The 25,531-nt window shown below is 32.8% G+C and overlaps 1 protein-coding gene across 1 annotated transcript in view; it reads left to right on the top strand.

Moving 5' to 3' along the window:
* EYS (eyes shut homolog) overlaps positions 1-25,531 on the top strand; it is a 1,764,056-nt gene that overhangs the window by 298,841 nt on the left and 1,439,684 nt on the right. Inside the window, 2 exon segments of the mRNA XM_042986616.1 lie at positions 9,250-9,415; positions 18,825-18,964. Of these exon segments, the coding sequence (XP_042842550.1) occupies positions 9,250-9,415; positions 18,825-18,964 (306 nt within the window).

Below are 25,531 nucleotides of genomic sequence, written 5' to 3'. Positions count from 1 at the left end.
TGTAATAAAAAAGAGGACAGTCCAAAAAAGCTACAACAATAGTAAATATTTATACATCTAAATAGGAGCACACAAATACATAAAACAGTAAATAACAAACTATTGACAATAATATAGTAATATTAAAGGACTTTTACACACTCCACTGTCATCAATGGATATATCTAACTAATAATCAACAAGGAAGGAATGGTTTTGAATGACACACGGGAGGAGATGGATCTGATATATTAAAAACATTCCATTTTAAAAGAGCATAATACACATTCTTTTCAAGTGCACACAGAACATTCTCCAGAATAGATAACATATTAGCCCACAAAACAAGATTCAACAAATTCAAGAAGATTGATGTCATACCATATATCTATTCTGGACCACAGTGCTCTGAAACTACAAGTCAAACACAAGTAAAATCTTCCAAAAAAATAGAAAAGTAAGCAAAACTTCCAAATTCATTCTATGAGACCAACATTACCTAATGCCAAAACCAGATAAAGACAACACTGAAAAAGAGAACTACAGGCCAATATCCTTGATGAACATGATGCAAAAATCTTCCAAAAATATTAGCAAACCAAATTCAACAATACATTAAAAAAAACCATTCATCATGATCAAGTGGGATTTATACCTGGATTGCAAGGGTGGTTCAATATTCACAAATCAATTAACGTGATACACTACTTTAAGAAAAGAAAGGTTAACAAACATATAATCCTCACAATAGATTTAGAAAAAGCATTTGACAAAGTACAACATCCCTGCTTGGTAAAAACCCTCAACAAGTAGGTACAGAGTAAACATACCTCAAAATAATAAAGGCCATATATGAAAAACCCAAGCTAACATCATCCTTACTGGGGAAAAACTGACAACTTTTCCTCTAAGGTCAAGGACAAGACAAGGATGTCACTCTCTCCACTTTTATTCAAGCCCTAACTACACCAATCAGACAACGAAAAGAAATAAAAGACATTCAAATTACTAAGGAAACAGTAAAACTTTCACTATTTTTAGATGACCATATTATATTTATAAAACCCAAACACCAGAAAGATGCTAGAACTGATACAGGAATTCAGTAAAGTTGCAGGAATCTACGCAAACCCATTGCATTTTTATACATCAATAATTAAGCAGCAGAAAGAAATTAAGAAAACAATTCCATTGAAAACTTCTCCAAAATTTTAAGATACCTAGGAAGAAACCTAACCAAAAAGGTGAAAGACCTGTACTCTGAAACTATACACCACTGATGAAAGAAATTGAAGATGTCGCAAAGAAATGGAGAGACATCCCATGCTTATGGATCAGAAGACCAAATGTTAAAATGTTTACCCAAAGCAATCTACACATTTAATACAATCTGTAATCAAAATACTACTGGCATTTTCTACAAAGCTAGAACAAATAATCCTACCATTTGTTTGGAACCACAAAAGACCTTGAATAGACAAAGCAAACATGAAAAAGAAAAGCAAAGCTGGAGTTATCATAATTGCAGATTTCAAGCTATATTACAAACCTGTGTCATCAAGACAGTATAGTACTAGCATATAGATCAATGGAACAAAATAGAAAACCCAGAAATGGACCTGCAACTATATGGTCAACTAATCTTCAACAAAGCAGAAAAGAATATCCAATGGAAAAGGAGAGTGTTTTCAACAAATGGTGTTGGGGAAACTGGACATCAACCTGCAGAAGAATGAACCTGTACCAATTACACCATCTACAAAAATAAACTAAAAATGGGTGAAAGACCTAAATGTGAGACAGGAAACCATCCAAATCCTAGAAGAGAACATAGGCAGCAACCTCTTTTGACATTGGCTGTAGCATTTCTTACTAGACATGTATCTAGATTCAAGGGAAACAAAATCAAACATGAAGTTTTGAGACCTCATCAAGATAAAAAGCTTCTGCATAACAAAGGAAACCATCAACAAAACTAAAAGGCAGCCTATGGAATGGGAGAAGATATTTGCAAATGATATATTTGATAAAGGGTTAGTATCAAAAATACATAAAGAACTTATAAAACTGAACACCCCCCCAGAAATAATTCAATTAAAATATAAGCAGAACACATGAACAGCCATTTATTCAAAAAAACACATCCAGATGGTGAACAGATACATGAAAAGATGTTCATCATCACTTACTATCAATGAAATTCAAATCTAAACTACAATAAGATGTAATCTCACAACTGTCAGAATGGCTAAAATCAACAACATAAGAAACAACAGATGTTGGTGAGAATATGGAGAAAAGGGAACTCCGTTGCACTATTGGTAGGAATGCAAACTGGTAGAACCACTCTGGAAAGCACTGTGGAGTTTCCTTAAAAAGTAGAAAATGAAACTACCCTATGGTCCAGCAATTGTACTACTAGGTATTTACCCAAAGAATGCAAAAATACTAATTCAAACAAATGTAGGTGAGGATGTGGAGAAAGTGGAATTCTCTTGCATTGTGGAAAGCAAGCTGGTGCAGCCCCTGGGGAAAACAGTATGGAGGTGCCTCAAAAAGTTAAAAACAGAAGTACACTATGATCCAGTAATTGCACTACTGGGTATTTACCCAAAGAATACAAAGACACTAATTGAAATAGATACATGCACTCCTATGTTTATAGAAGCATTATTTACAATAGTCAAGATATGGAAGCAGATCAAGTGTCTGTCAACTGATGAATGGATATAAAGAAGATGTCGGAGATACATATGGAATATTATCCAGCCATAATAAAGAATGAAATCTTGCCATTTGCAATGACCTGAATGGAGCTAGAAAGCATAATTCTAAGCAAAATGTGTCAGTAGGAGAAAGACAAATACCATATGATTTCACTCATATATGTGGGATTTAAGAAAGAAAACAAATGAGAAAAGGAGGAAAAAGAGAGAGAGACAAATCAAGAAACAGACTCTTAATTGTAGGGAACAAACATGGTTACCAGAAAGGAGGGGGTGGGGAATGAGTTAAATAGGTGATGGGGAATAAGGAAGGAGTGCACTTTTCTTGATGAGCACTGGGTGATGTATGCAGTTGTTGAATCACTCTATTGTACATCTGAAAGTAATATAACAGTGTATGTTAGCTAACTGTAATTAAAATAAAAACCTAAAAAAAATGTAAAAAGCCAAAAATTGATGGGATGCATGTCTCCTGCTACATAAACACATTAATACTTAAAGATAATTTATTTTCTAGATAATATATTATTATATACTTACACGTAAATATTTATATTAAGTGTATTTATATTTATAAAATAATTTTGTTTATTATATAATTATATAAATATATGTTTATATAGATAATATATATTTATTTAATAATGTATTGTATATTTATTTAATAATATATGTTTATTATATAATTATATATTTATAATATAAATAAATTTATATTATGCATAATATATATGTGTTCATATATTATTTATATATTTATATATTCTATATAAATTTAATATTTTATTTACTCCCAAATAGTAAAATACACCTAGGCATAGTTTTTTCTCACAGCTTTATTGGGATATAATTGACCTATAACATTACATAAGTTTGTGTACAATATAACGATTTGATACAAATGTATGTTGTAAAACAGTTGCCACAATGAGGTTTGTTAACACAACCATCAATCTCATGTAGTTACAATATTTTTGGGTGTGTATGGTAAAAACTTACAACATTTACTCTCTTAGCAACTTTCAAATACACAAGAATTTATTCATCTTATAACTGGAAGTTTGTTCTCTTTGACAACTTTTGCCCATTTCCCCCCACCTCCCAAAACAACACCAGTCTGCTCTTCCTATGAGTTTTCTATTGGTTGGTTGGTTTGTTTGTAAATTCCACACAAGTGAGATCCTATAGTATTTGCCTTTCTCTGTCTGACTTATTTCACTTAACATAATGCTATAAAAGTTCATGTTTTCTGAAATGGAAGAATTTTCTCCTTCTTGTGTGACTGAATTATATACTCACATTATATAATATAAGTCTTATACATTATAATATAAAAACACTCACTGATCAATAGATAGATTTCCAGAGGTGCCTAGGTGGCTCAGTAAGTTAAGCGTCTGACTTTGGCTCTGGTCATGATCTCACAGTTCATGAATTTGAGCCCAGCATGGGAATCTGTGCTTACAGCTCAGAGCCTGGAGCCTGCTTTGATTCTGTTTCCTTCATTTTCTGACCCTCTCCCACTTGTGCTCTGTCTCTCTCTCTCTCTCAAAAATAAACAAACATTAAAAAAATAAAAATAAATAAATAAAATATATATATTTCCATATCTTGCCTATTGTGAATAATGCTGCAATGGACACTTATTTCTTGTTATCATCTAATTTATCTGGCTAGGACTGCCAGTAGTATGTTAAATGACAGTGGTGAGATTAGGAACCCTTGCCTTGCTCCCGATCTTACAGGAAATTCTTGCAAACTTCTACCATGGAGTATGATGTTAGCTGTGTGTTTGTCATGTATGATCTTTATTATGTTGAGGTACATTTCCTCCATACCCCCTTTTTTGAGAGTTTTTGTCATAAATGGATGTCGAATTTGTCAAATGCCTGTCATGAATCTATTGAGATCACCATATGATTTTTATCTTGCATTTTATTCATGCGGTACATCACATTTATTGATTTACATACATTGAGCCATCCTTATAACCAATCATGAATTTTACTCAATCAATGTGTTATGTTTTAATGTGCTGTTGAATTTGCTAATATTTTGTTTAGAATTTTTGCACTTATATTCACTAGGATATTGGCCTGTAGTTTTCTTTTCTTACAGTGTCTTAGATTGGTTTTGGTATGAGGGTAATGCTGGCCTCATAAAATGAATTTAGAGCATTTCCTTCTCTTTTATTTTTGAGAAGAGTTTGAGAAGGATTGGTATTAGTTATTTAAATGTTAAATTTACCAGTGAAACCATATGGTCCTGGTAAATTCTTTTTTGGGAGGTTTTTGATTACACTTCTGTTTTTTTTTTTCTGTTCAAATTTTTCATTTCTTTATGATTTAGTCTTGTTTAATTATATGTTTCTAGGTATTTATCCATTTCTTTTATACTGTTCAATTTGTTTACACATAATTACCCATAATAGTCTCTTATGATCTTTTTTATTTGCATGGTATAAGTTGTAATATCTTATTTTTCATTCATAATTTAATATATTTGGAACTCCTTTTCCCTCCCTTGTTTGGTGTAGCTAAACATTTGTCAATTTGGTTATCATTTCATGAAATCAAATCTTAGTTTTGTTCATCTTTTTATTGTTTTCCTATTTTCTGTGTCATTTTTTGCTATAATCTATTATTTCTTTTCTTCTGCTAACTTTTATCTTAGTTCATTTGAGATTTTTCTTTGAGATTTTCTTTAATATATGTTTATCACTCTACACTTTCCCCTTACTCTCACACTCACTTCTCCCCCCCTTACACACACACACACACACACACACACACACACACACACAGAGCAAAAGAGAAAGGTGGAGTATCCCTCATCCCTATTATTAGTATCTTTATTATATAAAAGAAAAACATGTCTACATATTCTTATACAGTTTATAGAAATTGGTAAATGCTTAAATATACATAGAATCATCAAGGATTACAGATGTTGCAATCGTAGGTATAAGGCATAATTTAGGGATTTAGTTTCTTTGAAAGAGAGAAGTTTAAGATAATACAGCAAGAGAAGCAAAGCATCTAAAAGAAATCATTATCTTGCCTAAGAAATGTGGCTCTTAAAATAAGAAATCAACATCGACAGTTGTTTTTAAAGCTTCTTCATACTATCAGTCAAGATCAGTCTCCCTTTATAAAAAAAAGAAAAGCCTTAAGGAAAGCATCATCAAATACATTTGATATATGAGATGTTAAATCAGTTGGTTAGGATTATAAAATTGCTATGAATATGTATTTTGTGTCAGTCAAATAAAAGTCACAAAACTTTGGTACTGCAAAATTTGCTCCTTTCTGATATAACATATACTGACATGGGATGCAAAAAAAGAGATTGCTTTTCTTTTTATGGACAATTCCCTTGATTCTCTTGCTTCGTTTTACTGTCATATGAAACTATTTCATGATTGCTTTAATTTCACTGTTTGCTTACCAAAATTATGCTCTCACAAGCTTATTGAAGTTCAAAGTCAGTTCAAGTTTAGTTTTCTAATATGTGCCAGTTAATTAGTTCACTGTCAACAATAAGATAGAAGTTTATTTCCAGATGCATGTCTTTATATCCCCGCCCCTGGTACCCCACTCACTTTCAAAAGAAATAGTGCAAATGCTGATTTTTTTGCTGTTTTCAATTTTTGTATATAAACTGGGCAGTCAAGTACAGGGTAAATTGACACTGCAATTTTCTATATATATTTTGTTAGCAATTTACAAACACCTACTGTTTACTCCAATAAATGTAATATTAATTTTGTTAGAGAAATATGAGCTATATATTTTGTAGGATAAGGGCCAATTTAATACAAGTGATGGATATTTCAAATTTGAAAAATTCTCAGAAAAGGAGTTTAGTCTCACCTCTATATGGAGGAAACTTTTGATACCTGTGTTAGGGAGAGTATGCTGTGGTAATTAACCCCCCACAGGTACATACACACACACACATTTCAGAGGCCTAAACCAACAGAAGATAATTTCACTCATCACATGCCAGCCGTAGCTCTGTTTCTCATTCACCTTTATCTCAGGAATAATACTTTGAATATATAATCCATTTAGGGCAACTAACCATTCCAGTTTGCATAGGACTGAGTGCCTTCACTAGACACAGGAATTCCAGTGCTAAAAAAGTAAAGTCCCAGGTAAACAGTTGAATTGGTCACCCTAAATCCACTCTAACACAACACATTAAGCCATTTTATATGAAATAGTCATGTTTCTATTTCATAGATGAAGTTTGAAACGCATAATTTTTGAAATCTATTTCCAGACTGCCACACGTTTTTCTAACACATATTTCTTACTTTATACATGAATTCAATGAGAAGGAGTATTAAAACTAAGAATTATTGGGGCAGCAGGGTGGCTCAGTTGGTTGAGCGCCTGGCTTCAGCTTAGGTCATGATCTCACAGTTTGTGGGTTCAAGCCCCGTGTCCAGCTCTGCACTGATAGCTTGGAGCCTGGGGTCTGCTTCAGGTTCTGTGTCTCCCTCTCTCCCTGCCCCTCTTCTGCTCACCCTTTGTCTCTCCCTCTCATACATAAACATTAAAAATGTATATTTAAAAAAACCCAAGGATTATTTTCAAAGCATTAATTCCTTGTGTTAATTTGGGGAGATTAAAAAATAAAATAAGTGAGCATTTCCATGTGAACGTTTTTTAATGCTCATGAGACTAAATAAAATTGATGAGAAAAGTTAATATTACCATGTCATCTGAGCTTATTGTGGAATTTTAGATAACGTCAGAAAGAACCATTCATTCTAGTGGAAATTAACTTCAATGTAAAAGAGAGGTTATTTTAGAGTAACTGAGTTTTACAAAAAACACTGATTTGTTTACAGAAACACAAATTTTCTGAATCATTAAATTATATATCTATTTAAATTTATGAGAATTGAGAAAATAGTATTTTAATAGGCAGTGAGTATTATATTAGTAGCCATGTCCATGCGAATTCAGAATGACTACTTTTCCTTAATTAATGTTTCCATGTTGTTATTTCTCATTTTTAGTGTTGATTTCAGTTAGTGACATGGCAATTTATTAATCATTATAGAGACTTATACTTTAAGATTCACACTTTGTCTAGCTATTAGGAAATTGTATTGTAAATCCAGGTAAAATGTCATCATGACTTGAAACCATGAATACAAAGAGAATATAGTGTAGTAATTGCATAAAGGAAATTACAGATGTTTATGATTCTTTGTGCTCCATGACTCAGCTGTTCTTCCCTTTGCCAATTTATGGGGATTTGCTCATTGAAAGTCTGGAGAAGTAGCAATTAAACTAGGGTATGCTCTAAACAGAATATATAATAGTCTGCCTCCAGGGCTTACATTTGTCTTATTGATATATCTCATTGTAAAACCTCAGTAAAGTAGCATGTATTAAAACTTAATGATGACTTGAGTGTGACTTGAAATTGTTTAAATTTTATTAATTTCATTGTGGATGTAACCAGATATGAATTGTCTTTGAAGGTACTAGGGATTACCATAGACAAATCATATTATCGGAAAATGTGCTTTATTTATATTAAAATATTTTCAAATTATATTAAAAAATTTAAAAACCCAACAAATTCAAACAGTACTTTGGCAATTCATTGTGTTAATCCTGTTGGTTAATGTGTGTTTTAAATAGTGTGTCTCTTAATACCATAGTTACTTTTAAAGTGTAACATACATATATACATATGCATGTGCCACAGAAATTGTCATCTCTTCAGAGAAAAGGCCCAGTTAACTTAGGTCTGTGTGGTAGCTGAACAAGTAGATCTCAGAAAATAGATAATCACTATGCTCTTTCTGCCAGTTGGTTTCCTTCTGGACAAGGTGCGAGTGCTAAGTGAGGCATCTCTTGGCACTGTGACGTGCCTTCGGTTAGGGGACCAGTCCTGGGATTCTCCAGAGGCACTGACTGGCCTGATGCCCCAGACCCTGTGGCTCTGTCAGACACAGTCGTTGGAAGGGCAGCTCTAGGGTGGGGCATGCACTGGGTCATGTACGAAGCTCTGGGGTCAGGGCAGAGTAGTTGGCACAACTGTTTTGAATCCATCTGACCCCTGGCATTTGGTCAGAGTCCCTCATGGTGCCCTTCTGGTCAGGGACTCCTCCTGGCCACAGTGGGATCCCCAGATGGTCATGGTGTCTGCCCCACCCTCTGGATGTGTGCTCAACAGTACGAAATCTCAGGCTAACACACAGCTAGGAGACATATATGTGACGTATATATACACACACACACATTCCAGGAAACGGAGGGTAAGGGACTGTTGTAGATTGAGGAATGAGTCAATCCAGCCAAAAGAATATAACATAGGTATTTTGCACATGAACATGATGAAGATGGTACAGAAAGAGAATTTAAAAGAATAGAAGAAATAAGCAAAACGTTGTATAAAAGGTATGTCTTATAAACTTTAATTGGTACTTTTAGAAATTAGCTGAATATTTTATAAGCAAAATACTTATGAAACATATTTCAATAGTGTGTATATCATTTTGCATTACTTCCTTTTCTAGTATGTATGCACTTCAGAGTGCACAAGATACTCATGTTGGTTTGTGAAGAATGTTTGCTTAATTCATCTATACCCCTGCTACTGTGGAACTATCAGCCATGATATTTGCCAAGAAAAAGTCCTTCATCCTCCTCAGTCTAAATATGTGTGGCAACTGGGATTTAAAGGTAATCCAATATTTTTTTAATTTGCTTGAATCACTGCAAAATTTATTAGGTAAGTATTCATTTTTAAATGATATAAAATATTTTATATCTCAAAACACAAAATAATATAAAAATGCATTTAGTACTTGTGCTCTCTGATTTGTTCCTATAATAGACATATGCCTAATACCAACTACATTCCAGGAATTCTGCTTGGTGCACAGATACACAGTCATGAAGGAAACTAGAGCTATTCCTTACTCTTGTAGATCTATTTTTTGGAGGGGAATTATTGGGTACATACAGTGATAAGTATGTTATTATAAACTGAAATAAAATGTTCCTATAGAAAGAAATAGCCTCTCATGAAAGCCTATAACCAAAGGAAAAAAAAGAGAAAAATATATGGGCAATTGGAAGAGTAACTTGGGAGATAGATACGGTTTCCATGATTAAATGCCTCTTGAACAGAGATACAGAGAATGAGCCCAGGGTAGAGAAGTTGGAGAAGAGTGCATTTTAGATTGAGGGAATTATATTATTAAAACACTAATTTTCAAAGGATACAAAGTTTCAGTTATGCAAGATAAAGCAGTTTTGGAAATTTAGTGTACAACATAGGGCCTATGATTAACAATACTATGTTATGTATTTAAAATTTTGCTAGGAGGGTAGATCTTACATTAAATTATCCTATCACAAAAGGAAAAAAAGAAACAATAAGCAACAAAAAATTGGGGTGGGAGGAAAGTTCTAGAGGTGATGGATAAGTTTATGACAATTGATTTTGATTATAGTTTCACGCATCTATATGTAACTACAAAGACATGCAGTTGTATATATTAAATATCTGCAACATTTTATATGTCAAACATACCCCCAAAAAAGTGGGTTAAATAACAAAAAACAAAACAAAACAAAACAAAACAAAACAAACAAAAATACAACAACAACAACAACAAAAACCTCTGCTAAGTTAGAAGAGATGAATCCTTTGAAGACCTGGCTGGAACTCTGAGAACAAGAGTAGAGATAAGACTTGGGGAGAGCGCAATGCCAGAACTAAAATGTTGGGTTAAATATTTGTATTTTTATTCTAAAAGGCATAAGAAATCAGTGTAGAGTGGCACCTGGGTGGCTCAGTGGGTTGAGAGTCTGACTTCTACTCAGGTCATGATCTCACGGTCTGTGAATTGGAGCCCCGCGTCGAGCTTTGTGCTGACAGCTCAGAGCATGGAGCCTGCTTGGATTCTGTGTCCTTCTCTCTTTGCCCCTCCTCTGCTCACACTTTTGTCTCTCTGTCTTTCCAAAATGATTAAAGGTTAAAAAATTTAAAAAAAATCACTGTAGAGTTTGACATTTTTAAAAAAATGATCAAGTGTAGAAATAGATTCAAGACAAGGAAATTGATAGTTGTAGAGCAGTCATATTGTGAGGGGATTGAAGATTGAAATACATGGAAGTTCTTGTTTATGGACTGAATACAGAGAGCAAGTGACAGAGGTATCAACAGGAATGTGAGATTTCTGGCTTTCACACTTGAAATGAAATAATTCCAACACATATTTTATCAAATATGTTTCTAATTATTTTATACAATGGCAGTTCTTGTTTCAAAATCTGTTTTGATAAACATAATTTTCTGTTCTATGGTTATACTTTGTATATTATTTGACTTAATTCATGCAAATTGATCCACATTCTTAAAACTGTATGACACTTCAGTTAAATCTTTTAAAGACTCCTCTGTCAATGATATTTTGGCATGATAGTTTGTCAACAATCAGAAAATTAGTAGATTTGATATATCTGTTCTCAACTAATGGCTTATTTTATTCAACTGACAGCAGCTGCACTTACAACACTACTATTACATTAAAACAGTGTTGAAGTAAACTAACAATTAGCTTTTTAGACAGTAGACATGATAATTTATTTCATTATGCTCGTAAAATGATATTCTGGAGAGTTAACAACCCCTAATGACAAAAATAGTTATCGGTTCATTAAGCAGATCACACGTAAGACCAAAAGTGGTAGAAGAGAGCAATGACTTGTTGATTATTTTATGTTAGTGCTAAAAGGAACTTCAGAGGTTGTGTTATGAATACTTACTATTTTTAAAATGACACAAAACAAACAAGAGCAATCAAACACAAAACAAACAACCACTTAGGTTAGAGAAGTTACTTGATGGAGCTGGTCTCAGGACTATTTAGGCAGTATGTTAGCTCAGTGGTTTTAAACCTTGAGCACATAATATAATCACCTAAGGAACTTTCAAAATCTACTACTGCTGGACTTCCATTACACAACAATCAAAGTGGAATTGTGGTGAAGTAGACATAGGAGATCTTTAAAGCCTCCCCAAATGTTCTAATGTACAGAATGAGAAACATAATCTGCTGTTAAAGCCAAATCAGTTCATGGACTTCAGTGCCTGCATCATTTTCATACTCTATTTTTCTTTGTCTCAAAGTAGAAATAATGCATGTGTCCACTTAATTTATTTTAAACATTAAAATTCTTTGGAACTAAAAATGGCTACAGGGAACATATTCACAAAAATAAAATAGCAAATATATTTTTTAGGAAAAATAGGAGGAGCAATAGGAAATCAAATGGTTTGTGGATAAATCATCTCTGAGTAAACATACTTTTATGAATGACAAAGTAAAGTAAGTTTACTTTAAAATAAAACAAATACACTTTTAAGACATGGGGGTAATATGAAGTCAAAATTGTTCATGCATAAATCAACTTTGAGCAATTATCATCAAGGTAATATAAGTGTATTTAGTCATTATCCTTTCATGGAACTATGTTTAGAACTTAATGAACATAGCTAATTATTACAAAAAAAAGATGAAGTATGTGTCTTCCACATCTGAGAATCTAAATTACTTGGGCTGTCCAAGCTAAAGAAGCCAGTGTGGTGAAACTCAATAGTCAATAAATAAGTAGAGCTATCCCAATTCCTTTTTAATGTCAGTACAAAGATTCAACAAGCAACTTCTCCCAGTAAAGTTTTCAAAACAAAAAAGAAGTTAGGATAAATTTTAAAAAGTATGTAAATATAATTACATTTTATGCAATACTTATTTTGTTCTGCTTGTTTCTATTAAGATCTCATTTTCTTCTCTTCTCATAAAATATAATTGAAGAGGAGCATTAAAATCAAGCTGGTAAATTTGCACGGGGTGCATTAATTTTACCAGTAGTAAAATTATTTTAATTAAGAGATTTTTCTACCAACTAAATGAAGTGTCTTACACGCCCAATCAATTCTTGCCAATATGATTGCTCTACAAAGAAGGGATGATAATTAATTAGAAGAAGCCCCTTCAAGGACAATTGGTCTACAGTGCACAACTTGAGAAAGAGCTGACATGCACTGTTTCTTTTCAATGTCATCATCTATGTTCATTATGTGTGTTATTAGGTTTGAGAAAAGGAGATACTGACAGAGTGGATAATGAGTTGTGAAGTGAAATAAGATAATATGAATTATGGTTAAGAAAAGATGAAATCATAGCAAAAATGAAGAGATAAGTTCTCTGAATACCTTTCTTTTTTAAAGCTTGTGATCATTACAGCTTAGTTAACCAAATTTAAAACACATTTACAACATTTAATATGTGATAGTGAAGTATTTTTTTTCTAAGTCAATAACGAGTGCCGTGATGTGAATTGGTATGGCAAACCAATATGTACTTCAAATTCCCCCTTTTTTCTTTACAAGTAGTGGCTCTTATTTGTGGTATAAAATATTATAATAATTATAATCTGCTCATTTAAATGACTTTTATATTTTGTAATGATTGTTGGGAGAATGGAAAATACTGAATCTCCAAAGCAATCTTGATCAAAAGTACTTTTTCCTACCACACTGCTCCACTTTCAAGTCTTTTGTTGAATACTTGCTGTTATTTCTATTTCCACTTAATAATTTCAGGCCTTAATTCAAGATTTAAAAAAGAAATCTGAGTGTTAAAAACCAAATGTATTTTAGTGCTTTTCACTTATATCACTTATTAAAAAATTGTACAGTAACAGGATTATGTTAATTAATTATTAAGTAAAAATTAGTGGCTTTCATATATAGATAAGAACTATTAAAAGATTTAATTGGAAAAACAATTTCCTGTAAACAGCAGTGAAAATATGAACATACCCAGGACTAAAATTAACAAAAATGTTATGTAAGTTCTACATTAAGAAAACTTTGTATATTGCCACAGTATAGTTACAAAGACACAAAATCTAAAAGAAATTCTAAAAATATACCATGCTGTTGGAAAGGAGACCTAATGTATTAAAGATTTCAGCTCTTCATATTATTCACATATTTATTAAGATTTCAATAATATAACAACAATGTTCTTGTGTTTGTTTTATTTATTAAAGTCCGCCTGGAAAACTAACTAAATAATGCCATGCATACTCTGCAAGAGTATGTTACGTTGGTTGTGGGGTAGAGATTTAGTTCTGCCAAATAGTCAAGTGTATTATACAGCTTCATTAATGAAGAACATTGTACAATTGCACTGATAGTCAAAAATATGCAAAATACAATGTTCAAATATAAATTCAACTCATGAAGAAAAATTAACATCTAATAAAATTTCCATCTCAATCAGGCTATATAAGAATTACTGAATAATTGGGGTTGAACAACTTGATAATCATCTGGAAAAAAAAGTGATTTATATCTTACTAAGCATACTCTGAGTTAAATTCATACCAATAAAGTTTTAAATATAAAGATTTAAATGATAAAAATATCAGAAAAATGTCGGAGAATTACTTTTTAAATTTGGATGGGGAAGACCTTTTATAGCTACCAATCAAAATTTAGTTGCCAGAAAGAAAAACTGGTCACTTGATTACAATACAAGCAAAAATGCCTGTTTGTGAAAGACATCGTAGAAGCAGTCAAATAAACAAAAACTGTTCAGAGGCATAGAAAGTATTCCTAAATGTATGAGAGAGTGTTCAGCGTTACTCATAAAGAGAACAAAGCAAATTTTAAAAACACAATAAGTAGATACTTTTTCAATTATAAATAAATCTGGCAAAAAAATTGAGTGATTTTATGCATTGCTTGTGAAATGTAAAATCACTATAAAAGCTGAGCAAGGTAATTTTGCAATATCCATCAATATTACAAATGTTTATACTTTTTGACTTAGTTTTCCCATCACACACGCTTCCCGTCCACATACTAAGTAATAAATGTGCAAGATTATAATTGGAACCAACGGCTATCTGAGGAAAAGAATGAGCACAGATATAGAAATGATTATATAATACTCCTAGTACTTATATGACAATCTATGAGATATATGATACAGGGAAAAGAAAGGAAGGCATCCAGTAGTGTGAAATTGTGTATACACTAAGCCACCTTTTGATTTTTTAAATACTTTTTAAATATTTTGAGAGAAAGGGAGAAAGAGAGCACACACAAAGGAATGGGGGATGGGCAGAGAGGGAGAGAGAAAGAATTCCAAATAGGCTCTTCACTGACAGCCCCACACAGGACTTAAACTCATGATCCATGAGATCATGACCTGAATTGAAACCAAGTAAGATGCTTAACTGACTGAGCCCCTGATTTTTTATATTCATCTTGTAATTATCTCCCTGGAAGCTTTTTTCTATGTTCTTTGCCCAGTGTTCTGAAATTTCACTATGTTGGGACTTATGTTGTGAATTATAAATTTTTATAAGTGAGATATAATTGCCATTTAACACTATATTAGTTTAAGATATAGAACATAATGATTCTATATTTGTATATATTGCAAAAACAGTCACCACAGTAAGTCTAGTTAATATCCATTGCAATACACAGTTATATTTTTTTTTCTTGTGATGAGAATTTACAAGATTTACTCTCTTAGCAACTTTCAAATATACAATACAGTGTTGTTAGCTATAGTCACCATGCAGTACATTAATTGCATCTCCAGGACTTATTTATTTTATAAGTGGCGGTTTGTACCCTTTGATCACCATCACCTGTTTCACCCATCCGCTACTCCCCTCTTCTGACAACCACCAATCTCTTCTCTGCATCTGAGTATGTTTGTTTGTTTGTTTGTTTCCCCTTTTAGATTCCACATATAAGTGAAATTATACTGTATTTATCTTTCTCTGTCTGACTTATTTCACTTAGCACAATACCTTAAGTTCCATCTATGTTATTGCAAACGGAACAATTTTCTTCTTTTTTATGTCTGACTGTGTTTGTGTATGCACACACATGTTTATCCATTCATCCACTGATGGGCACTTAGATTGCTTCCATGCCTTGGCTATTGTAAATAATTCTTCAATGAACATGGGGATGCATATATCTTTTTAAGTTAGTATTTTTGTTAACTTTAGATAAATATTCAAAGGTGGATTTACTGGATCATATACCTCCTGTACCAATTTACATTCCCGTGATTGTATTCTTGTTCATGTGTAAGCACTTGATAAACCCTTTATTTGGAAGCATGTGTCTTTCAGTTTTTAGGTAGTCGCTATATTATTGCATTAATAATTCTTCTTTTCTATTTCCTATTTCTGTAACTCTAAGTCCAAAAAGTTGATATTGCATCCCCAGAATTGATCTCATTTTCTCATAATTTCTTATCTTTGTCATTTCTTTTTGTTTTGTCCTATTTTCTAATCTACTCTCTCAATTAAATATATGAAAACTAGTGTTTATTTCTTATTACATTGTACTTTTCTAGACATTTTTACTATTGTCTAAAGTTGTAAATTACCATAACATTCCACCTTTTGTATAGATAATATAACTTTTTTATATAACTCTAAGAATATTATAGTTTTGATTGGTTTTAAATTTTTCTCCTCCATTCAGTGTCTCAGTTTCTGTAAGTATTTTTAATTATGGTTTGTTCTTTCTTATTTGGAATATTTCTGCCAAATGTTGGATGATCATACTTAATGGTGATGACCTAACAAGACTCATTGGAAGCTTACCATGTGAACATGGTTTTTGATAAGTGGCAGCTCTATAAGAGGGTTGTAAGTTGACAGCTGGCCATTCAGTGGGGTAATCCTAATGAGCTTGATATTCTTGAGGCAGGAGCCTCTAAGATCCTCTTTCCCCTGAGAATAAACCTTGACAAATATTTGTTTGTGGGCCAGCAGGGAGGTGAGTGATGGGTCAGAATAATTATCTGCATTTGTGATTTGAGAGAAAAGCTGTGTCAACTAATCACCCTGTTGCCAGACTACTATTTTCTCAGACACTTTTAAGTCCTAAAAATCTTAAGATTTCTGCTAAGTAGACAAGTTTGATTTTTTTATAAATATGCCCTATAATTAGACTTTTGATTATTACCATTCTGCTAATTTACTCACTATATTCCCACCATCTTTTCAACTTCTTGAAATTTATTGAAAACTTGCTCAAAAAACAATATTTTCTCACTGTTACCTCCTTTCTCGTTCCCTGTGAATTAACACTTTTATTTTATTTTCCATTACCTCCTTTTTGAGGCTTTAAGAGGAAGAGGGGATGATATTTCTGTCAAATCCAAATGTTTAATCAGGTACATCATTATAGAAAATTCTGTGTCTATAAGTTGGACAACTTAAATGAAATAGATAAATTCATAGAAAAACACTAGTTGACAAACAGATTCAATAATACATATAAAATCTGAATATTTGTACAATCTCTAAAGTAATTGAATAGTTTTAAAATATCTTTCCAAAAAGAAAAACACTGAAAATAGGTTGTGTTTATCAAAGTTCTCCCAAATATTCAATAAAGAGTTACATCTAATACTATGTAAACTCCTTCAGAAAATAGAAAGGAAAATTTATCAATTGATTATATAGACTAGCATAGCCAAGTTTGAGTTATTTTATCTCAGCACATTGAAGATATGATTTTTATTGACATCATGAAAGTTACTAATATTTTCTTCTTGTGTGGCTGTTCTGCTGATAATCTCATGCATTGATTACTTTATGACTAATTTAGTAATAATTTTTATAATGTCAAAAGTTATTACCAGTTAAATTACTTTGGTAAGGTTGAAAATGTTTGGAACATTCTGCAAGGCTTCCTAGCTTCTTCTTTTCCAGAGTTATACATAAGATGTCTAAATAAGTTTGCACATGGCAGGAAGATTTCAGCTTGTGAACCATCTCTACTTTACAATTCAGTTGTAAGTTGCATAGCCTACATAATATTTTCTGGGAAGTCATGCCTCACAAACAACGGATTTTAGGTTTGTTAACCATAAGCAATTCTAAAATTGGACTATTTACTAGGATTCTGTGGGCAAATATTATCTACCTAATAAATTTTATTGGTCCCTTTACTAGGAGGTTTAGTTATGTTTAAAAGAAACTATATCCAGTCTCCTATGCTGTTTCAGTACCTGGGAATATTACACCATTAATAAAAAATAATAGGTTCTCAGCTTAGCATAATTAGTTCCTTTCTCTCCACAATTCTGGGATATCTCATTTGTTTGTTTAGATTTTGTTTCCAAATCTCTCATTCCCTTATTCTCTGTTTACCAATTATATTAATCTTTTTCTATAGATACTTCAACACATTTATCATAAATATTTTGTAATCTTGATATAATTCTAAGTGTGGGTCATCTGTTTTTTACTGTTTCCACTTGAATATAGGTCATTTTGTTTTGCTTTCTTGCAATGTCATTTTTTATTGTATCGCAGATAGTATGTCTAACAGTTCAAAGTAGCTAAATTATATATGTATATGTATGCATATGTTTATCTATATCTCTACTGACACTCTCACATAAGCACACTCCCTTCTTTTCAATGAGAGGGCTGTGATGACATGCTAATGATGTTTCTATTATAAATATTCTAAGGGTGTTTTCCAAATATATTTTCAAATGATTCCTTATGCAGCAATGTATATAAAGAATAAAAGTACTTTTTATGCAAAATGTATTGTATCTGTATGTATTAAGTCATCTTTATAACCATTAATTAGAAATTTATTTGACATTAGAGTTCAGCCTTATTCTACTTTAGGTCTTTTTCAAATTTAGTATTCTATTCACATAGAAACTTATTTTGTGGTAGATGTTCTCAAATTGATCTTACCAAGTAATTTGACAACTGTCTTTTTTAAATTTTTATTTATTTATTTTTGAGACACAGAGAGAGACAGAGTGCAAGCAGGGGAGGGGCAGAGAGAGAGGGAGACACAGAATGTGAAGCAGGCTTCAGGCTCTGAGATGTCAGCACAGAGCCTGATGCGGGGCTCAAACTCACAAACCATGAGGTCATGACCTGAGCTGAAGTTGGATGCTTAACCAACTGAGCCACCTAGGCACCCTTGACAACTGTCTTTACTAATTTAATGTAAATTTAATTTTGTGAAAGATTATTTAATTTTTCATCCCTTTGAAAGGATCTGAAGATGAAAAATGTGAAGTGGCTGTTGATGTCTACTTCTTTCTCTCTGCAAACTGGACTGAAGATGCTGTCTATGTGAACACATCTGAAGATCTCTGTTATGTATTTTGGTTTCTATGTCAAGGAAAATTGGAGGTAATATAATTCCTTATTTGTCTCTTTAACTCATAATATTCTGATTTGAAAAAAAAGCTAAAATTGTTAAATTTGCAAATTCAGTGTTCAAGATGTGTGTAGCTTAAATATAACCTTATATTGATTGAGATTTTTGACTGACGGTGGTTATATGACATTTTGGCTTCTGCACACATGCCGCCCATGGTGCCTTTTGTTATAATTGTATATATTTATGCATTGTATATTTGTGAGTTTCTAATGAGAAGTTTCTATGACTGTAAGGTCAAGTTGCATCTTTTGTGCACATGCTCAGCTCTTGGAAGTCCTCTGTGGCTTTTGAGCCTGCTCTGTGGCTAGGCCTTTCCTGTTCTGTTAGCCCTTAGAGGAGGTTCTTAAGCTATTGTTCTTAACTCTCAGGGGGTAGCTGCTAGGCTATGGTCAGTGTCTGCTTTATCCCTCCTTGCTCATGCCTAACTGTCTAGCACTTTTTGTATTTATAATATAGACAGGTAATAAAGAGATTTATCATTTTATATGTAGTCTTTTTGTGTTCCATTTATGCTACAATTTGATGACTAAGTCTCTCAAACAGTTGTGATTATATCACCTTTTTGTTTAAAGACCATAATTAAATCTCCAGGATATTTCCAGGGGGCGCCTGGGTGGCTCGGTTGAGCGTCCAACTTCCTCTCAGGTCATTATCTCGTGGTTCATGAGTTCAAGCCCTGCATTGGGCTCTGTGCTGACAGCTCAGAGCCTGGAGCCTTCTTTGGATTCTGTCTCCCTCTCTCTCTTCCCCTCCCCCACTCATGCTCGCTCTCTCTCTCTCTCTCTCTCTCAAAAATAAATAAAAACATTTATATCTATGGGAGATTTCCAATCTCTGGGTAACTTTACCACTTAAATTAGGGGCCTAAGGCAAGAATTCAAAGAATGGCTCTCTTTTTCCCTATTTCACCTACATCTTATACAAATTAGATAATATTATCAAACAAATAACAATAAGAAACACAAAATTTGGAATCTTAATTTTATTTTTTAAAATTTATTTTGAAAGAGAGAATCCCAAGCAAGCTCCACACTGTAGGCATGGAGCCCCATGAGAAGCTTGAACTCACAAACCATGAGATCATGACCTGAGCTGAAATCAAGTGTTCGACCTTTAACCGACTGAGCAACCCAGGTACCCTGAATCCTAATTATAAAGAAATAAAAATCCTTTTTGTCAAAAAGATTGGGGAGTTTTCCAAAAAGTTTAGAGAATTAACAGAGTATTTGTAACCCCTCTTGTCTGGACATAACCTCATCTGGTTATTTTATAGAAACAAAAACCATATTATAATTTTATGTTTGATATATTTTGTATAAAATTTTGAGAAAAGATTCATAAACTTTTCATTATAAATAAATCCATTAATACTGAGCTAATACTATAAGAAATAATACAAGTCAGTTTACTTCAAAAAAGAACCGTCTAGAAAGGCATTACAAATACAAGCAAACAGATGTCAATTTCTCAGAACTTTTAAATTCACTTATGCTCTCATAAACATATATTTTGTATATATATATATATATGTGTATGTATATATATGGATGTATATATACATTCATAAACATATGTATTAAGCTTCATATAGTTTTACATGTATGTATTTAGCCATTCACAGATACATGACTATGCACATAAATGATTAAAGTTTTTTATCTTTAAGATATATTTAACTTTATCAGCACATAAAAGAACATTATATATTAAATTTACCTTCTTTTAGGAAACAAGCAAGCAAATCATAGTTATCTTGTATACACATTTCTATTTCTCTGTATTCTTTTGAAATAATTACAAACTTGGGGTGCCTGGGTAGCTCAGTTGGTTAAATGTCTGGCTTTGGTTCAGGCCATGATCTCAAGGTTTGTGAGTTCGAGCCCCACATCAGGGTCTCTGCTTTCACCACAGAGCCAGCTTCAGATCCTCTGTCCACTCTCTCTCTGCCCTTCCCCTGCTTGCATGCTGTCTCTGTGTCTTTCAAAATAAATGAATAAACTTGAAAAACTAAAATAATCACCAACTTTAAATAAAATAACTACTTTGTTTTTTTAGACTCAAGAGAAAACACAAATATACCAATCCAATAACTTTTAGCTAGCTTATTTTTTCATAATCACACATTTTATATAATTTGACAACTTTTTTGTTAGGCAAAATAAACATAAATATACATGTATAAACATAAATATACATCATTTAACAACATTTTTATGTCTCAGTTTTTCATTCTGTAAGGAAAAAGGATAACTTAAAATTATATTTAGAGATTCTTTGGGGCATCTGGGTGACTCGGTTGGTTAGGTATCCAACTCTTGGTTTCATCTCAGGTCATGATCTCACGGTTTGTAGATTGTTGAGCCCCTCATTGGACTCTGCACTGACTGTGAGGAGTCTGTGGAGTTCTCTCTTTCTGTCTGTCTCTGCCCTTACACTGCTCATGCTCTCTCTCATTCTCTCTCCCTGTCAAAATAAATAAATAAACTTTAAAACATAAAATAAAATTATGTTTATAGATTAATATTTGTATATTTTTCTTATTCTAAAATTGCTCAACTATCCAATGATTCTTTGTTATTTCAATTTAATATCAGTGTAAGGTCTTGATGTTAACCAAAGATTTGGAAATTGCAATTTGTACCATCATGTTAAGTCCTTTTGGTTTGTAGCGTCATCAGAAAAAACATTGTAGTACATAAATGTAGTAGAACCAGGGGCCCCTGGGTGGCTCCGCTGGTTGAGCATCCAACTCTGGATTTCAGCTCAGTCATGATCTCAGGGTTGTGGGATGGAGCCCCACATTGGGCTCTGAACTGAGCATGGAGCCTGCTTGAGATTCAGTCTCTCCCTCTGCCACTCTCCTGCACTCATGCATGCTCGCTCGCTCTCTCTCTCTCTCAATAAAAAAAAAAAAAAAAACTAAATAAAAACAAATAACCATAGTAGAATCAATAAGAATTCACAAGACTAAGTGCTTTTAAATGATACCCACTATTAAAAATTCAATTCTTTCTATTTGATATTTTTATAATAATAAACAATCTAAAAAAATAATGATAGACCAGTTCTTGAAAAGTTATATTAAATCATTTTAATTTGCCTAAAGATTAATTTATTTATTGGGAAATCAAATAAGCTCTTTTTAATATAAGTAAACCTCGGTGTTCATGTATTTAAAAAATCAAGACTTTTGAATTTATGCCCAAACTCTAAGTGTGTAATTTTCTTTTCATCTAAAAGACTAATTATATTACACACCAGGTACACATTTTCTGCTTTGTTAAATTTTTGGCAAAGGAAAAACATATAAACGAGGTACAGTTAATCATTTTCCTTTTCATTTTTTGACTGTTTATCTGAACAATAGTCTTAGAATGTACATATAATGATAGGAAATGTATTTATGATTAATATTAATTTTAAAAATTTCCCAAGCAAAAAAGAAAGGAAGAAAGAGCAAAAATGAAGAGATGAAGGGTGCTAGCTTCAGGCAAATATAAAATCATGACTTAATGTTAAAGGTTGATTATCTTCTATATTCAAAGACCAGTAGAGACTTAAATGGAGAAAAAACTCATTCACACACACACACACACACACACACACATACACACACAAGTTATTATTCCAGATAGTTTAAACAATAACTCATATCCTTAATAATTCCATAGGGGTATATAATTAAAAATCTAGTGCTTATTAATCCCAGAAGTATGAAAATGCAAGAGGGGTTCTTGTGCATTAAACAGAGTAATCTCTCTATTAGACACACAGGATGGAGAGTCTCCTCATGAGAGTTTTTCTCTTTTTGTTCTAATGTTTCTGTCAAATGAACAATCTTGTTCATGTCAAAATTTCCCCAGAGTGGCCACTGCAATTTCAGATTGTCCTTTGAGAAATTATAGCAATTACAGAGATGTGTACCTGACTTACAATATAAAGGGAGGGATGTGTGGTGTTGAAGCCTGTGAGACTGAGAAGACCCCATGAAAACTTAACATAAGTACATAGGTGCCTGTTCAATGTCATGTCTCTAAAACCTACCAAAGAGAAGTCCGTCTAAACTGATAGCCACAGAAAAGTTTTTACAAGATTTTGGAAAGGTGACTCAAGGAATAATTTGTTCAAGGAATGCAGATAGCTGTGATTTCTGAACTCATTGTATTTAAGTCATGTGGATGATGAAATTGTGGGAGCAATACTTGTCCTCTTACAGTAGACATACTCTTACACTTAGCAGAGGAAGTCATGTTGAAAGAAATTTCCTTTCTCTCTGGATCAAATTGGATCACATAATCAAAGGATTCCTAAAGTGTTTTCTTATTCTTAAGAGGAAAAAATAAATAAATAGCATTTGGGAATGTGATGAAAATAAATTGGAGTTCAGACCTGATACTATACCTATGTCACTGTCATAGTTGGAGAGACAAGTGTCCAGTGGTTCCAGAATAGTGCACCACTTGCAGTCTAGGGTTGTGAACTTTGTTATTGAGGGTATTTTAATTAGATCTTTGCAGAATTTTGTGTTTGTTCACTGCTGATCCTCCAAAAGACCACTGGACAGTTCTGTTGATCAAGAGAAACTAATTCTCTTAGATTTAACATAGTAATGGAAAACAACACCTAATAGAGTCAGTCTTACTAGTGTCTCAGAAGGGAGAATTTATGGAAGGATGTTAATATGCTCTAGAGCCTTACTTGTAGGGAATGGGTACTTGTAAGGTTCGGTTAGAGTTCATGAATAAAGCCTTGTACTGGTGGACATAATGGGATGAGAGTCTTAAAATGAGGTTGATGAACAAACTGTTATGCTTGGTAAATACTTATGTTAGTTGGTTCACAGTCATACTTTCAAGAAAAAGTATTTCATGGAGCAAAGAGTAAATTTATATACACACACACACACACATACATATATGTTTTTTTCTCAGTATTTTTAAATATAGGACAAAAAATTTGGTTCACTTGAATTCCCATCATCAAAGACTGAAATTCTAAAGTAATTTTTTCATTTCTTTGCATTAAAAAATGTCCTCTCTCAGGTCCTTTTAAATGCAAACACTTTTGGAAAGAAAGCACATATATAGAAGTGAGCTTATTTTTTTTACACACTTGCTACAAAAAGGTTATGAGATTAATTATGAGTTACTGGTGACAGAGGATGCTTTTAAAACAACGTGGAAGAGGGACACCTGGGTGGCTCCGACGGTTGAGCTTCCTACTTTGGCTCAGGTCATAATCTCGCGGTTTGTGAGTTCAAGCCCTGCATCGGGCTCTGTGATGAAAGCTTGGAGCCTGCTTCGGATTCTGTGTCTCTGTCTCACTCTGCCCCTCCCCCACTTGTGCTCTGTCTCTCTCTGTCTATCAAAAATAAATAAAATTTTAAAAAATAATAAAAATAAACGTGGAAGACACAGAGGGACACTAAAAGTTGGAATAAGAAAGACCTTTACCAAAGTTAATTATTTCAATATTTTTTACTAGGTTTAAGCCCAGATAAATTTGGACCAGATAAATTCATCCAGATATATCTTTATTTAGCTAAGAATATGACCAAGACATTCTTAATGTTCCCCTCAGCTTAACTGAACTTTAGATAGGCTTCTTCTTGACTATAGATCCCTGACCTCCTTTTACTTGTAGCATTTACTTCATAAAATTTGCAACAGTAAGTTCTCTATCTGCTTCTTTGAAATATATGCAAATCCACTCTCAGCCTCAGGCCAGTTTTAGGGCCCAGGAAATGTCTTCCTCAAGGACCTAGGAACTATTTCTTTCAAATGTAAACTTTGAAGGAGAAATGTAAATGTTAATATCCAGTGAGAGAGTAGGAGCCTAACTGCAGTGGGTACCAGTTAGCAAACACAGAAAGCCTCCTAACAAACCAAAACCCTTGTAAACTCAAGGATAGCTCAATGAATGTACTTTACACATTTCATTGATCAATCTCTCCTTTAATTTCTTCCAGTACTTTTTCCCTAGCTAATACCAGCACTTAAGATCTTTCCTGTCTTGTTTCAGCAAAGTTGAGTTCCATCTCTCTCTTCTTTTGAAATACTTTTGAATAAAGTCTTTCTTGCTTTTTGAACTTTGGTGCAATTTTTACTTTGATGAATACTTTTCTAAGAATCCAGGTTTCTACATATCTTATAAAGAAGTCACTCGCTCCTATAGGTGAAGTCTCTTTCCAGATCTGTTTCATTAACAAGGGTCAAAAAATGGTAAATATGTCTTTTAGGTCTTAGACTTTCTCCCCTTTAGAATCTCTTTACTAAGTAACTCAACTAATATAATATAGAAGTAGAAAAATAATATATACAACAATATGATTTTCCATGAAATGACAGCATTACTTAGTCATTTACTTATATATACAAACCATTTTGTGAAGTATGTTGTGAATATTGTTCATGTAGCTTAAATTCCATTCAGCCAAAGTTAATTTTGAATGTAGTATTATGTTAGATACTTACATCAGTAATAATGAATTCCCATAAAAAGTATTTCCATAGGTTTTGGGGCACCTGGGTGACTCA

Source organism: Panthera tigris, chromosome B2 (assembly GCF_018350195.1).
Source record: "Panthera tigris isolate Pti1 chromosome B2, P.tigris_Pti1_mat1.1, whole genome shotgun sequence".
Lineage (NCBI taxonomy): Eukaryota > Metazoa > Chordata > Mammalia > Carnivora > Felidae > Panthera > Panthera tigris.
This window is presented reverse-complemented; position numbering and strand designations above follow the sequence as displayed.